The 16,513-nt window shown below is 35.5% G+C and overlaps 1 protein-coding gene across 3 annotated transcripts; it reads left to right on the top strand.

The window, feature by feature from the left end:
• Nucleotides 1-1,448: 1,448 nt before the first annotated feature.
• On the top strand, nt 1,449-16,025 carry LOC127425120 (sodium channel subunit beta-1-like). Of its 3 annotated transcripts, none has more exons than XM_051670778.1 (7): nt 1,449-1,624; nt 2,047-2,141; nt 5,942-6,108; nt 6,226-6,463; nt 9,993-10,134; nt 12,557-12,628; nt 13,608-16,025. In XM_051670778.1, exons 2-6 carry the CDS (start codon nt 2,069-2,071, stop codon nt 12,621-12,623), a joined length of 687 nt encoding a protein of 228 aa, XP_051526738.1. In that variant the 5' UTR covers nt 1,449-1,624; nt 2,047-2,068; the 3' UTR covers nt 12,624-12,628; nt 13,608-16,025. The 3 variants fall into 3 exon arrangements, with proteins under 3 accessions (XP_051526738.1, XP_051526737.1, XP_051526736.1); XM_051670777.1 differs by having other exon boundaries at nt 1,450-1,624; nt 1,974-2,141; XM_051670776.1 differs by having other exon boundaries at nt 1,450-2,141.
• The last annotated feature ends 488 nt before the right edge of the window (nt 16,026-16,513 follow it).

Here is a 16,513-nt window from a genome sequence, read left to right as displayed (position 1 = left end):
AGAGAAAGAGAGGGTGAGAGGGTGATTGAGAGAGAGAGAGAGAGAGACAGAGAGAAGGTGAGAGAGAGAGAGAGAAAGAGAGGGTGAGAGGGTGATTGAGAGAGACAGAGAGAGAGAGAGAGAGTGTGTGTGTGTGAGAGAGAGAGAGAGTGTGTGAGAGAGAGACACAGAGACAGAGAGAAGGTGAGAGAGAGAGAGAAAGAGAGGGTGAGAGGGTGACTGAGAGAGAGAGAGAGAGAGACAGAGAGAGAGACAGACAGAGAAAAGGTGAGAGAAAGAGAGAGAGAGAGAGAGAAAGAGAGGGTGAGAGGGTGACTGAGAGAGAGAAAGAGAGAGAGTGTGAGAGAGAGACAGACAGAGAGACAGAGAGAAGGTGAGAGAGAGAGAGAAAGAGAGGGTGAGAGGGTGATTGAGAGAGAGAGAGACAGAGACAGAGAGACAGACAGAGAAAAGGTGAGAGAGAGAGAGAGAGAGAAAGAGAGGGTGAGAGGGTGACTGAGAGAGAGAGAGAGAGAGTGTGAGAGAGAGAGAGAGAAAGAGAGGGTGAGAGGGTGACTGAGAGAGAGAGAAAGAGAGAGAGTGTGAGAGAGAGACAGACAGAGAGACAGAGAGAGAGAGAAAGAGAGGGTGAGAGGGTGACTGAGAGAGAGAGAGAGAGAGTGAGAGAGAGAGACAGACAGAGAGAAGGTGAGAGAGACAGAGAGAAAGAGAGGATGAGAGGGTGATTGAGAGAGAGACACTCCCCCTCAGTGTCAGTAATTAACTTTATTATTATTATTATTATTACTATTATTATTATTATTATTATTATGGGACAATATTAACCACCTAGATTTGATTTTCTGGGACTTTTCAAATAGTCACTTAAACCGAAACAGTTCAATTATATACATTGTCAATCTAAACAATAATGGCCGTTCCCTATAAAACCAGCTCGACGTAAAATGCAAAAGTAGCTGCAAAGAATAGCCTAGGGTACTAAAATATTATGAAATATATAAAATATTACCCACTTAAATCCCCCCGGTGGAAGTTGTAGGTGCTGCAGCTGAGAACATTTGCTGCTGTAAGCAAATCCTGTTATTATAAAGGTGGGGCTCATTAATATTAATTGACCTCGTCACAGGACGCACTACGTCATTAATATTCATGAGTCGAGCCCTGTAGTTCCGCTGTTCGTGTTCGCCACCTGCTGACAGACTGAAGCTCACACTCCTGATAAACCACATTCTGTTAATTTCATGTTTATTAAAACAAATTTTGGTCCCAAAGGAAAAATGATCATTTCATTAAGAGTGAATGATAAACTCGAAGCTTTAAGAGAGTTATAAGTAAGCACTTTTACTTTGTGAAATTACATTTTATAGACACGGCCTGATATTGAGTTTATCGTGAGCTGCTGTTGACGGCGTGACGTCACCTCGGGTTCGGTTGGTGCGCGGCACTGCGCGCGCGGCCCGAGATTTTTACCGCAATGCATCAGTCCGCGCGTTGATGCGAGCGTCACCGGGAGCTACAGAACTCACCGAGCGACATGACATGACGCATGAACGACCCATCACATCACCGATCATATTCACTCTAATGCACGAGGAGTATATCTGATCTGATGCTATTTATAAAGGCAAGTTCATAAACTGCTCTGTCTGCATGAGAGTCAATGTGCATTAATGTATAGAGAGATATATATGAATGTGCATTAGGATCATGTAAACACTGCTCTCAGGGCTGAAGATATTAGATTGTGTTGTGATTAAGCAGTTGATTGTCGTCCGTGGATTGTTGTATTATAAAGCAATATATGATAGGAAAGCATTAAACCTCTGTATGGTGCAAAAACGTCATTGAGCCAAAGAATCAGGGGCTGTTCAAGCACACTTCACTGGCCCTTTTGCACATCTTTATACTGCAAAAACTTCTAGTTAGATGCTGCTAGTTTAGTCCTCTGCCTTAATTACTGGAGCACATTTAAGGCTCTTCCAAACCCATGTGAACTCGTCTTATGGGCCTAATATGAAGATACATCACTAAAGTCTCACCCATCAGAACCACTGAGACAGACAGACTGATGATGATGATGATGATGATGGACATGTGTGTGAGACAGTTTCTGCTCCTGTGTGTGTTCTGCGCGCTCTCAGGTGAGTGAAAGTGAGATTTCTGTCATTTGTGTGTCATTTCCAGCACATCTCAAATTCTGTATTGAATTTAATTGAATTCTGTGCTGGAAATGACGCTGATGGAAATGACATTTTTAACCTTTAAAATGACATAAAATGACCGACTTCTTTGTCTTGATAAAGCTAATTTCATAGCTAACATTTTATGCATCCTAAATATACGTTTTCATAAATTGCGCGTTCAAATTTGCATAAATCCGGCAAAATCGCAGCTTGATTGGAAATGACGGCGAATACAAATATTTGATATTTCCCTTGAATTTTCTTTGTTTTGTCTCATATTTCATCTCAAGCATGCTCTTCACTGACACTTTTGTCCACTTGGTTTACAAGTACACTAACTTTTGAACAAAACTTTATTAGGGGTGAAGTTGTTTGGCGTGGCGGAAATGACGCCACAACTGTGGGGCAGTCGAAATTTTTGAAACATTTATACAAATAATTTTCGCTCAATAAATATTGAAATGGTTTGTTTATTTCACTCTTTGTTTAGATGATCATAGTTATTAACATGTAATAATTTGTATTTTTATCATGTATTTTCATAGTTTAATAATGAAAGTCTGTCTGAAGACTAAATCTATACATAAAAGACATTTGAAAAGTAGCAAAAATAAATGATGAAGGCCTGTTGCCAAGTTTCCATGGCAGTGTTAATGTGACCTTTATTTTAGAGAAAGAAAAATGTTGAAATCTGTTTGTTTTGATGGATATCAAGTGTAGGAAACACCTAATAATGCCTTCAGAAAGGTAACAGAGTTGACAGTTGAAATAACACTCTTATCAGTTGTTTACAATACAAAACCATTGGGACAGGGTTGACATTTTCAGATTAGCTAATCTGAACAAAATATCACAAACACAAATATAATATGAAATGATACAAAATTGAGACTTTAGTGGGTCCTTGAAGAGTTCACAAGCTATAATATGATAGTAACAGGGTTGACACGTAACCTGGGTATACAAGTTCAGACTTATAAATAATAATAATGTTAAGCACATTGTCAACTAAAATACAGAAATATTAATAGAGAGAACTAGATGATAAAGTTTGTAGATAAACTTTGATGTTGGTTTGAAAGAGCCTTTTAAGGCTACGTCTACATTAATCCGGATACATTTGAAAACGGTGTTTTCGTTTTCGAAACGCTCTCCGTTCACGCTGCAGTTTTAGAGCATTTTCCAAAAGTTGCTCATCCACAATGAAACATTTGAAAACGCTTAAATCCTCTTACTGCGCGCGTGGAAAATTGCCGTTGCATGTACGGTCTGAAGCGCTATTGTCCTCGTGTTTTGTCGCCGAACAGCAATTCTGAGTAAACTTCCCGTCGCCTTTGAAGGAATGCATTGTGAAGGTTGTACAAAGTAACATTTATTTTTAACAAGCACAATAACGGCGCTAAAACATGGGCCGCCATCTTGATTGTTTTGGTTGAATGGATCACATGACTGCATCACATGACAACAAATACATTGTTTTCAGATTATCTCCATCTTCCATACTACAACGCGAAGACGGCGTTTTCAAATTTATCCACTTGGGAGAGCGTTTTAAAAAAGCTCAGCTTTTGCTGTCAAAAACACCGTATCAGTGTGGACCGAAGGCCAATACGTAGAGATAAAAATGTGTTTTCAAACGAAAACATATTAGGCCAAAACGTAATACGATTTCGTTTGAAAACGCATCTTTTTTGTCCACTCTGAGACGGTGTTTGTGACGATGATGTATTTGTTGTTATGTCACGCAGTCATGTGATTCATTCAACCAAAACGATCAAGATGGCGGCCCGTGTTTTAGCGGCGTTATTGTGCCTCTTATTCACTTTGAGAGCATTGGTAAAGACCTTCACATTGCATTCCTTCAAAGGCGACGCAAAGTTTACTCAAAATTGCTGTCCGGCGACGAAACATGAGGACAATTGCTTTTCAGCCCGTACATGGAACGGCAATTTTTCACACGTGCAGTAAGGTGATTTAAGCGTTTTCATGCGTTTTAGTGTGGACGAGAAACTTTTGGAAAACGCTTGAAACGGCAGTGTGGACCGCTTCGTGGAACGAAAGCAGCTTTTTCAAATGTATCCGGGTTAATGTGGACATAGCCTAAACTAGTTTTAAAAGTTTATAAAGACATTACAGTATAACAAACAACCAGCTAGCTAGATAAACAGTCAGACAGATAGATACATGTAGATCTGGGTGGTTGCTTAGGCATTGCTAGGTGGTTGCTAAGGTTTTTTGGGTGGTTGCTAGGGTGTTGCTAGAGTGTTCAGGGTGGTTTATAGGGTGTTGCTAGATGTTTGCTAGGCAATTGCTAGGAAGTTCTGAGTGATCGCGAGGCGGTTGCTAGGTTGATCTTGGTGGTTGCTAGTATAGGTCGACCGGTATATCGGATTTACTGATTAATCTGGGCCGATATTTGCGTTTTTTTAACCATCGGCTATCAGAAAAAATCAACTCCGATAGTTTCCGAAAGTTATTTTTGGTTTCATTTCTCTATGGTCGGCACTGGCATGTAGGTATAGCTGCAGGCCGGAGATCTCCAAATGGGGCGGAATCTCCAAAAGAGGGTGGAGTTACTCCAAAAGGGGGTTGCGCCAACTCCAAAAGCGTGCGTCACTTCTACTCATGGTGAAGATTAGGGAAGGGGTTAAGTTAAGGGCTCCCTGTACAGTTGAAGTCAGAAGTTTACATACACTTAGGTTGAAGTCACTAAAACTCATTTTTAACCACTCCACAGATTTCATATTAGCAAACTATAGTTTTGGCAAATCGTTTAGGACTTCTACTTTTGAGTAGATTGTACATCATTCATATATTTAAAATGACAATAAAATAAAAAAATAAATATTGTCAGTAGTGATGAAGCATACAGTTGCTATATGGCTTTGTATGAAAAACAAACACATTTGACCCATAATATTTTAATTCGTATTTTCATAATGTCAGATGGCAAAAACTTTGAAGAAGGTACCAGTATGGGAGAAATGTATAAAGTATTGGCACTGAAAGTGATACTAAAGTTCAGCACTATTTTACATTTAGTGGGAAGTTTTCATTCATATTATACATTTTTAAAACTATCGTCCGATTAATCGGCTGTCAGCCTGTTTTGCCACCATAGTTATTGTATCGGCAAAACCCACTATCGGTTGACCTCTGGTTGCTAGGGCATTGCTAAGTGGCTGCTAGGATGTTCTTGATGATTGTTAGGGTGTTACTAGGGCTTTCTGGGGTGTTCTGGCTGGTTGCTAGTGTGTTCTGGTTGGTTGCTAGGGGGTTCTGGGTGGTTGCTAGGGTGTTATTAGGGCTTTCTGGGGTATACTGGCTGGTTGCTAGTGTGTTCTGGTTGGTCGCTAGGGCACTGCTAGGTGGTTGCTAGGGTGTTCTGGGTGGTTGCTAGGGTGTTCTGAGTGGGCATGGCTTGGCAATTGGTAGGGTGTTGCGTACTGGTTGCCTGCTTTTCCAAGCCAACATACAGTAATATAATTGTCATCAAAATATGCATATTTGCTAATGCAGCAAGGTGAAGTTGGAAACTTAGGGGTGGGGCGAGGCCATAAAATGCATCCTCATGATGAAAGAAGTGAAAAATAGTCAAAATAATGTTTTTTTATTTTTTTTATGTCTATATTAACAGATAATAACAGTGAGTATTAACTATTAATTGTTAATCATTTTGGCACCCGTGTTGAAGAATGAGTCACGCTTTATAAAACACCTGATGTTTACTGCACGGTAATGTCATGTGTGTTCTGCAGTGTCTCTGTGCAGCGGTGCATGTGCAGAACCGGACTCGGACACTGAGGCAGTGGCAGGTCAAGGCTTCAAACTGGGCTGCATTTCCTGCAAGATGCGAGGAGAGGTGGAGGCCACTGCGACCGTCGACTGGCAGTTCAAAGCGCGAGGAGAACCGGACTTTGTGCATGTGAGTTTGTATACACGAGTGTCATGATTTACTCAATCTCTATTCCTTTATAAGTCTATTGGCCGTCAGATTTAATTAAAAGCTCCTGCTTATGATGGTGTGCTATCTGCATTACAGATTTACAGTTATGATGGCGAAATCTCGACTATCATAAACGAGCGTTTTCTGGACCGAATGGAGTGGGACGGCAGTAAGAAGACACATGACCTGCAGGATGCTTCTATTTTTATCAATAATGTCACCTTCAACGACTCCGGCGTTTATCGCTGCATCTTCAACCGAGTTCTGTTCTACGAGCACTACGAGTTCTCCACCGTCGCCAGTAAAGAGGTGCACCTTACTGTGGTGGGCAAAGGTATGGATGCAATCGGACTACATGGAAAAATTAATCCAGGATGTTTTGAGTGCCTGGTATCTGTTGACACACTCTGAAGGACTGACTAAATATGAGTTCACTAAAGCAATACACCATGACGGGCTTTACAGCGATTTTACTATGGTTACCCCTCCTATGGTACTGAAAATTGGCACCTCCCTTTGGTATTCACGGGCATTTCTGACCGGAAGGGTCAGATGTGTAACCCTCTTTTTTGATGATGATAATGATACCATTTCTTCTTCCCTGATGTAAGAACAAATCAATTATGCATTTCTTTTGGGATTTTATGCTATTTTATTCTTATTTACATGCACATTTCTAAATTTTACCATTAATTTGCATATGCAAAAAAGCTTTAAAAAAAATTAATAAATTACAAATTCAGAACCTACACTTCTATAAGTTGAAACATGAAGAAAATATGAGAATGTGAGATAAATTTGAGGCAGATTGCTGCCATCTGGTGAACAAAATATAAATAACATGACTTGAACACCATGTCATACCAGTAACAGCCAGTAGATAACTGTAGACACATACTGTGTTGATGTAACCTAATTTTATATTTTATCACAAGATATGCATTTGGATATATATTTAGACATTATCAAACTATTATTTGTCAAAGTTTAGCATTTTAAATTGATTTGAAGTGTCAGTTTTTGCAGTTAGTGTCATTATGTTTGCAATCAAACCTGACCATGGTGTTACAAAGAGAAAACACTGAATTCTTGTTAGAGAATTTCCCATTCATTTTCAACGTCGGTCAATTTTGACCGTGAATACCAAAGGTGTCATTTTATTTAATTTTTTTAATGACATCAGATTCTTTTTATTTTTTATGTTAAGATGACAAATGGAGGAAATGTCACCAAGGCTTGTACTGCTCAGATAAAGGAAACAATTTTTATTAAATGAGGAAAATTTATTTCGGTCAAAAATGACCGAATACCATAGGAGGGTTAAGTGGTGCTGTTGAGATTTTAAACCGTGGTAAAATCACTGTAATGCTTTTTGGTGTTTATTGTTTTAACAGCAGCAACAGCAATACACTTAGAAAATATATATATATATATATATATATATGTTGGATTTACTTAAAATATATATGTAGCATTTTTGCATCACGCTTTTTGAGTAAATTCAACTTATGGTTATTTTATGTCAGCGTAACTAGAAAACCTTTGTTTGTGAAACACAAATGTATCAGTTCATTCAACTTTATTTACTTAAAGTATGTGATACAAATATGATTTAACAACTAATACCACATTGTTTAAAAGTACTTTAATATTAATTTAATTGGCTCAAAAGAAAACATTGACTGTGGTCAGGTCATTAAACAGTTGATTCCCCAAAGAAGTGCAGATAAAGGTTTTAGCTACACACTTTCTCTTGCACAAGAAAAATAACGTGGATTGAACAGGATCCAACTTCACTTTACACATAACTTATTACAGTAAAACTACATCAATAATACTAAAAAGAGCTCACATCTCTATGAATTATTAATAACAATTAACTAAATGTCCCAATGAGTTCTTTTTGACCAAACAAAAGGACCTAGAATAATTTGAGTTAGTAGTACTTAAAATCTTTTTTATTTTTAAACCAAAGAAGTTTAAGGAACTCAATAGTTATTCTTTTAATTTATGGATCACTAATTAGACGTTTACCTTCTAATTAGCCTAATATTATATGTTGTACACATTAATGCAAATTAAATAAAAGCTAAAAATGTTATAACAGTGTTCGTACAAGGTGCTTGGAGTGCTTGAATTTGGCTTTTTCAAATGTAAGTCCTGGAAAACCCTTGAAAATAGTTATTTTTACCAAGAGGTGTTTAAAAAGTTCTTGAATTATAGAAAATCTTAAAATACGTTGCTTAAATCATTTAATAAATGAAATGTATTTATTTTCAGAAAAACATGCTGACAGAATACTGAAGCAGGCAGCGCGTAGACGGCGCTGTCACGTGACTCCTGTTACTTTTGTCAGCGCTGTTCAGAACGGGCCAATCACAATCAAGTGTTGCTAGAGGATTTAATATATATATATATTTTATAGATACTGCTGTGGCGGATTCAACAAGTATGAATCCTCGCAGCTTCGTTAGTCGTCTAGCGCCCCCTGCTGTAAAGAAAGCTTTGTGTCTCACAAAATATGGTATTTCTGACAACAATGGGCCAGTATCAAAATATATCGACAAACATGTCCCTTGACTTTTTTAGTCTTGAAAATGCTTTCAAATAGCAATAAATAAATAAAAGGTATAATTTTATAACGTAACCTTTAATGATATGAAATGGCTTGACTCGAATATATTTGAAATTGTCAATTGCCTGAAAAAAATCCTTGTTCTCTTCATCTGATACACCACTTCTGTGACATTTAAAATTATTTATGTATTTATTTTCTACTTATTTTTAATACATAATAAGGCCGAACAAGTGTGCAAAAAAGCTAAACAAAATTATTATTATTAATCATTTTAATAATTTCAAAAGAGTGTTTGATTTCATAGCATTGGTGTTATCAATGATAAAACCTTTTATTTTTAATATTTTATGTTTTATCATTTTTTTAAATACAAAAAGTTGTGGAAAATCATTTTTAAGGTCAAAGTTCAGAGGCTGCTTAAATATGCATAAAGTGATTTTTCCCAGCATGTTAAAAAGTTATTAATTCACATTTTAACTAATATTAAAGTTATTTAATAACGAATAAATTAACGAATATGTAGTTAAAGATGCTCATTGAGATATGTTGTACTTGTAATAAGTGATGTTTTATCAAAATAAATTAACTGAATGAATTAAATATTTGTATTTAAAATGAACAAATAAAGAATGAGTTTTAATGACATCTCGAGCATAGTCCTTGAAAACGAATAAAAATGCTTGAAAGTCCTTGAATTTAACTTTGAAGCATCTGTACAAACCCTGTTATAAATATGCACGTTTCTGAGTAGAGGCTATTTATTTTCTTACGTTATGGATTTTGTGCTATCAAATACATTTTTTGACATGAATAAAACTTAAAATATCTGAGGTTTTTTACATTTAGGTTGTTACAGATTACTCAGTTCAATTCGATGGAAATTTATGAAACTGAAATGCGTAAATCTTAAAAATGATATTTTTCAGTGTATGCTAAAAGACACTAATGGTCTATAAATGATTGCATTTATTAATAATAATTCTTATGATAGTTCTATAGAACCTGAACTGTGACATGTGACATTTACTTTGTTTACCACAGTAAATAAGTTCAATTCAGGTTGTAAAAACAAACAAAACTCATATTTATTAACTTTACACAGATAATATATCAGTGTGTATTACAGCATTTATCCTAGTGTGATGCCTTTTGTCCCATAGACTTCCATTGTACGTGTGTAACTGTAAACACGGTTTTAGCTTAGTTTAACACTTATTTACAAGTATACATTTGTTGTATGAATTGAGATTTCTTCAAAGTGTCTGACAGTATCTGTGTGTTTCAGCCACTCGAGGTACAGCGTCGATCGTGTCAGAGGTCATGATGTATGTGTCCATCATCGGCCTGCAGCTCTGGCTGTTAGTGGAGATGATCTACTGCTACAGGAAGATCGCAGCGGCAGGAGAGGAAGCGCTGAGAGCCAGCGCGTGAGTCACGCACATGTGCTTACGTATATAACGCTCTACAGTTTCACTAGTCAAGTTGCACACTTAATTTATGCAGAAGCTCGGAATATGGCATGAAAATTCTGAATAAAGTCAGCGTGTTCAAGAGAACAAAATCATCACTTTGGAGGAAATTAGTGTCACTGAGGAAGCCGATGTGGCGCTTTTATTAGACCTAATAGAGCTGTTCAGCTGTGACGTCAGTTTGAAGACAAATCCGGAAGACTTATTTGCATGGGTTCCTTTAGGAATTTCCTATGGGTTTTTAGTTTCATAAATAATTTGAAGAGACTCTCATGTTTTGTTCTAGAACATAAATTACACACCAGACCTCAATTGTGGATTTTGAAGCCATTGTGTCTTTTAAAAATGCATGTTTCTTAAGCGTCACTAAATAAGAACTACAACAGTCATCCATTTTATAAAGCATGTAGCTCAAATGCTGATGGGAGTTGTAGTGCTTAATTAGCATTGTGATAGCAACATGTGTTTTTAAAGATTTCCTGTTTCAGTGGCATACCCAAAACTAAAGGCTTATGTTTGGTATCATTGTAAAGAAAATGTTTCATTTTTTTAATGATACAGATTATGATACATTCTGTGACTCTCAGGTTAAGAAACTGTTGAAAAACTGCCAAATAAAACAAATATATATTTTTTTACTGATTTTTAAAATTTGACATTATATATCTCTGGGTGTAAATAAGGTGGCTCCAAAAAACAGATTTTGTTTTATTCCCAATCATGTCAACTGTAACTGTGAAACATTTCGTGTTGATACGACAAAGCAATCAAATGTTATAACATTACAAAAATAATTTATTATAGTGTCCAAAAACATCTCCAAACAAATAAAACATAATAATTGTACATAAGAACTAATTACACATGCAAACACAACAATGACTAAAGGTTTGCATAGCATGCAGACATGATTTTAGTAATGAGATTTCACAGAATGAGTTTCATTCTGTGTCATTTGAGTCATCATTGAGTCTGTGTCATGTATTTGGCGCCATCTCCTGGTGGTCATATGCAACATTGTGCTTCATGTGGATTATCTAATGATCTATGCATCTGATTGCCTTGTGTGTGGACTCGTTTGAAAGATAATCACCTCCTATAAGTAATGATGTGTGATGTCGTGAAGTTATAAGCGAACATGCAGCATATAAGCGACACCAACATAATTATCAAAGACATATACTTTGCTATTACTCACTATATTTTTGTCTGTGAGTAAAACAAATATGCTGGTTGTATTCTACTCTTTAAGAGCTTTCCATCAACATATGACACATGGATATTTGATCAGTTTGATGTTTACATTAATTGTAGTAATATGTACAGTGCAATTGTTTTTAAATAGATGATCAAAACGGAACATTTCTGATTTGTCAGTAAATTTCAAAGCACTTGTTCAGTTTTGGTCATAATGCATACATGCATTGGAAAGAAGAGCTTCTAATCTTTCAAACGAAACCTATTGTGTGTTGGTCAAGACTGTAGTTATTCATATTTTTATGATTTTGTTTTTTTCTCACCCATCCGAGCTTAAAGGGTTAACTATGGTTTTACTATGTATAATGAATAATACTTTTACAGCATTTATAATCTTAGTTAATGCTAATTTCAACATTACTAATGCATTTTTAAAATGAAAAGTTGTATATGTTAACATCAGTTAATGCACTCTGAACTAACAAACTAACAATGAACAATTATATTTTTCTTAACTAACATTAACAAAGATTAATACATAAAAAATATATTGTTCATTGTTAGTACCTAATGCATTATATAATGTTAACGAATGGAACCTTATAATAAAGTGCTACCAATATCGTTGACTGTAGTAATAGTTTTTGGTGGAAAGTAGTAATATTGTAGTAACCATGATTGTTGTTAGGGATCCGATATCTGGATCGGTATCGGCTCCGATACTGCTGTTTTTAGACGGATCGGGTATCAGTCTGACGAGCCTGACCCAAATCTGATAATGTGTGTTAGTCATGTTCGTTACTGTCAAGCTCTAAAAATGACATAAAAGAACCATAAAAACAGCATTAAAGTAGTTCATATGACTCGTGCATTTTATTCAAAGACACTTGAAGACATGTGATAGCTCTGAGAATCACTAAAGACTGTGTTTAATAAGTAAATATATAGTATGCGCAGCTCCAGCGTGTCAGTGAATGCTGCTGCTCTGTTCTCACGCACACACACACACACACGTGGTTGTTTTTATTTATTTAAATATATATATATATAATAGCACGAAAACTATTTCAGAATAAAATTCCCTCCCTGTCCTCTAAGGGGCTCTGTAGTGCGGAGCGATCGGCAGCACGGACAGCTGAAGAATACTTTGGGCTTTACACTGTGTGTTCTTTCTGTGTTGCAGTGCGGAGTATTTAGCGATCGCATCAGAGAGTAAAGACAACTGCGCTGGTGTACAGGTAGCAGAATAACACAGGTGAGTTAAACAGCAGCTGTAATCACTCGCACACATTTATACACTAACTGCTTTATTAACCCTGCGTTCAGAATCTGCATGCACCTTTTGCATTGACGGGTCAATTTTGACCCGGTGAAATTCAAGCTTATAAATCATTTATAACCCAATGGATTTCATCTAAAACTATATTGTAAGTCATTAATAAGTTCTTAACTGTTCATACATGTAAAAAGATTGATATTTTTGGCATGTTAACTGACTATTATTTAAAATGCCATTTTTTTGGAAATAATAAAATGTAGAAATTCTTTGACATTTCAAAATATACATTAACTACATCAACACCAGTGTGATATATGTGAAGACATGTTTTTTATCAACACTTCTGTGAAATTGTATCTAAATATAATGTAATATACAATTTATATGAACATCTAATGTGAGAATTATTTTTACTGTTACTAATAACTGCTCAATACGACTTGGTGATCAAAAGTTACGAAAGCAACGTATTCTTTTTCAACTACAAATAATACGACTCAAGTATACATCATTAATACTTCTTTACTATGATTTTAATCTGCATCTATTATATTTACTTTTATATTAGAGTAACATTTGGATGTAAAAAGTAAACTATTTTCTTAAAAATCTGAAAAAACAAAAAAAATGTGTTATGTGTATTTCTTGACAGTCACACAATTTGGTTCCCATACTAAAAACTATGTGGTATTTAAAAATTATTATCTTCCTCTCCCGGGTCAAAAACGACCCGCACGCAATAAGAGTGTTAAACACATTTCCCGTATATGCATCTGGACATTTGACTCTCATTGTTCTCAGTGGTGATTCTCATAAGTGTAATACAATTAGTTTATGATTTAAATCAACATCCTAAACTGCAGAATTCATTATTAGCTGTCTGCTTGAGATTCACGAGTAGATGTGTGTCTGAAATGTTGATTCACATGTTTGTTTGTATTTTTTTGCTCGGCAGATTTTCTTATTCCTGAACCTTTCCTCTGGACTGCTATCATTCCTCCTGTGACCTTCACAAAGTCCCTCAACCTTTTCTTACCTCTTTACCGGACTCTATTTCGCATGACTTTAATACTATGCATGGTTAAAGGCCCGCACGATCAGACCGGCATTTACGGCAAACAGTCTACCACATACATTTGAAGCCCAATGCACAATGTCCTCTATTTACTTTGTAAATTGCAATACTTTGATTTTGCACTAGAGATCAGTAAAGAGCAAGAAATTCTTTATTGATCTTGACGTATTGAGGCCATATATGTAATATAGTGTAATATCAGACACCATGCAATCCTATAGTTGCATGAGCCAACAGTAAATGAAAATGCAATTTAATTTTGGATGCCTCAGGCACTGTAAACGGACTAAACGAGCTTGATAGAGTTTATAATCTTTAGTGTTTATATTTTATTTTGAAATCCATATAGTGCTTAAGGGTTATTATGAGTTATGTGAGCACATACTGTATATAAGAACACAACTGTAGTTGTGAATGTAGCACTATACTGTAGGCATGTTCACATGCTGCTCTTCCTGAACCGAATGTTTGATTTGTTAGCGATTACCTCCATTGTGGGAAAGTGCATTAAGACATATGATAGCTCATATCTCGCTCCGTGATGTTTAATGCATGCCCACACTGCAGCTGATTAATGTAAGGATCCTATATCAAACATACTCGCCTACAATAGGCCATTTCTGCACACGAGCGTGCACCGACTGTCACGTGATGATATAATGTGATATTCTGTGTTAAATGCAGCACTGAATGCGGGTGGGTGGACGTGTAGAGAGAGAGAGAGAGAGAGAGAGAGAATGTGCAAAGTAAAATCAGTTCAAATGAATTTTGTGGAGAGTTTTATTTTTAATCTAAAGGAAGGGTTTTCATGGAGGAGAACCATATAGGGTGATTTTACATAAATTAGGCCATTTTTTTCACATCGAGATGACTGTAAAAAAAAAAATGGCCTAATTTACATTATATTACAATATAGACATTTTCATTAAATTGAATAAAAATACATAATCGTTGACACTTTGCCTTGTATCTGTTAATGCAGTACCTAGTTTCTAAATATCCCATTTTAGTAACTGTCTTTAAAGTAATGTTCCACAATGCAAGTTATTATTTTGAGTATTTAAAAGAAACAAATGTGTGTTCCTGTGAGACACTTACAATGGAAGTCAATGGGGTCAATCTGTAAACGTTCAAAATGTCACACTGTTTCAAAAGTATAGACACAAGACATAAACAGTATGTGTGTTAACATGATTTTACTGTCATAAAATCACATACTAACCGCATCTGTGGAAAGTTATAGACAATTTTACAACTTCGTTGCCATGGCGACATCACCTTGTAATCCTGGTATTGGATATAATGTTACACAGAAAGGGTGAGTAAGTAATTTTGTCACACTAAAATCATGTTAACATGTTAAGTGTTCATTATATATAGCAACAAAGATTAAGAACTTTTTAAGCATGAACTTCAAAATATTACCCCTCCTATGGGTACTGAAAAATGGCAAAAATGGTCATTTTTGACCGGAAGTGTCAGATGTGTAACCACTTTTTTGTATTTTATTTTTTGATGATGATGATGATGATAATGATACCATTTCCTGAAGTAAGAACAATAAAAGTATGCATTTCTTTGGGGATTTTATGCTATTTTATTCTTATTTATATGTAAATGTACATGTATTTACACTCCGTGGCACCTGCTATAGCTTATAAGTAAATGATATTATTATTTTAATATGATTGTGTGTTATCTTTACAATGTGTCATCATGTATCAATCCTAAAGTAGAAAAACGTCATATTTATTCGCTGTTTTAAATTTTACAGGTAAATAAAATAAGTATATTTTATTTAACTTTTCAAAGCATGAAAACAATTAATGAGCCTAATTAAAGTTGATTTACACTCTTTTTATTGTTGATTCTGTTGGGACGTTTGGTTTCTTCTTGTTTGGTGAAGTCTGAAGTTAATTTTCAATGCAGAATTACCCGTTCATGATTAAAAAATTAAATAATAATCTGTTAATTGTAACCATCATTGTTTGTGTGTGGCATTGTTTTTTGATTTTCTCACCTGTAATGCAAGTTGCTATTTGTGTAAGGCTTCATACTGTATGTCATGTGAGATATAAACATGTACAAAATGTGAAGTGTTTGCATATAATGCTCATTTAAGTTTTTAAGTACCATTACATCAGATTTGTAAGTAAAAGTTAATGTATTAACTGAAATGTTTAAGTATATAATCCTCACTTTATTTATACAGGTAATTATGTCATGAAGTTATGTAGATTTTACTGAAAAACTGTGTACAAAACCTTGCTGAATTAAACTGAGTATAGATTATAGTCATTTTCTTCTGTGTTTGTACATCTTGAATTATAAAACGGTAAAATTGAATCAAATTAGCAAATAAATAATGTGGGTCAAAACACATGAGGAGAAACAGACTTGTTAGATTGGGACGAGAAACACAAATTTCCCTAAGCTCCCCAGGGAAAACTAGTCTGTCCGAATAGGGCTTTGGACTTACACTGACACCTAGTGGTGTGATGAAGCATTCGTCATGTGATCATAACATGGCTGCCCCCTTGAGGAGACCCTCTCCATGTAGAATAAAACAGCTTTTATAACATTAATCATGCAAGTCTTCATCTCAATTGAGTGCTTACGATTTTATACATATATATATTTTTTTATTACAATTAATTTCTTTAGAAGTAAATTATTTTTATTTATTTTTTTAAACTACTGAGTGCCTTTTTCAATGTTAAAAGTACTTAATCTGCTTTATTAATTTCACCACAAAGTCATCTTTTTCCATGTGGACGCCACTTACT

Source organism: Myxocyprinus asiaticus, chromosome 34 (assembly GCF_019703515.2).
Source record: "Myxocyprinus asiaticus isolate MX2 ecotype Aquarium Trade chromosome 34, UBuf_Myxa_2, whole genome shotgun sequence".
In the NCBI taxonomy this organism is placed as follows: Eukaryota; Metazoa; Chordata; class Actinopteri; order Cypriniformes; family Catostomidae; genus Myxocyprinus; species Myxocyprinus asiaticus.
The sequence above is the reverse complement of the archived record's forward strand: the minus strand, read 5'-3'. Positions and strand labels throughout refer to the sequence as shown.

Bases quoted from the DNA above. Each gene is read 5' to 3' on its own strand.
- LOC127425120 (XM_051670778.1), top strand. From the start codon at position 2,069: ATGATGATGATGATGATGATGGACATGTGTGTGAGACAGTTTCTGCTC. The intron at 2,142-5,941 runs GTGAGTGAAAGT...TGTGTTCTGCAG, and splicing joins TGTGTTCTGCGCGCTCTCAG to TGTCTCTGTGCAGCGGTGCA. The intron at 6,109-6,225 runs GTGAGTTTGTAT...TCTGCATTACAG, and splicing joins GAGAACCGGACTTTGTGCAT to ATTTACAGTTATGATGGCGA.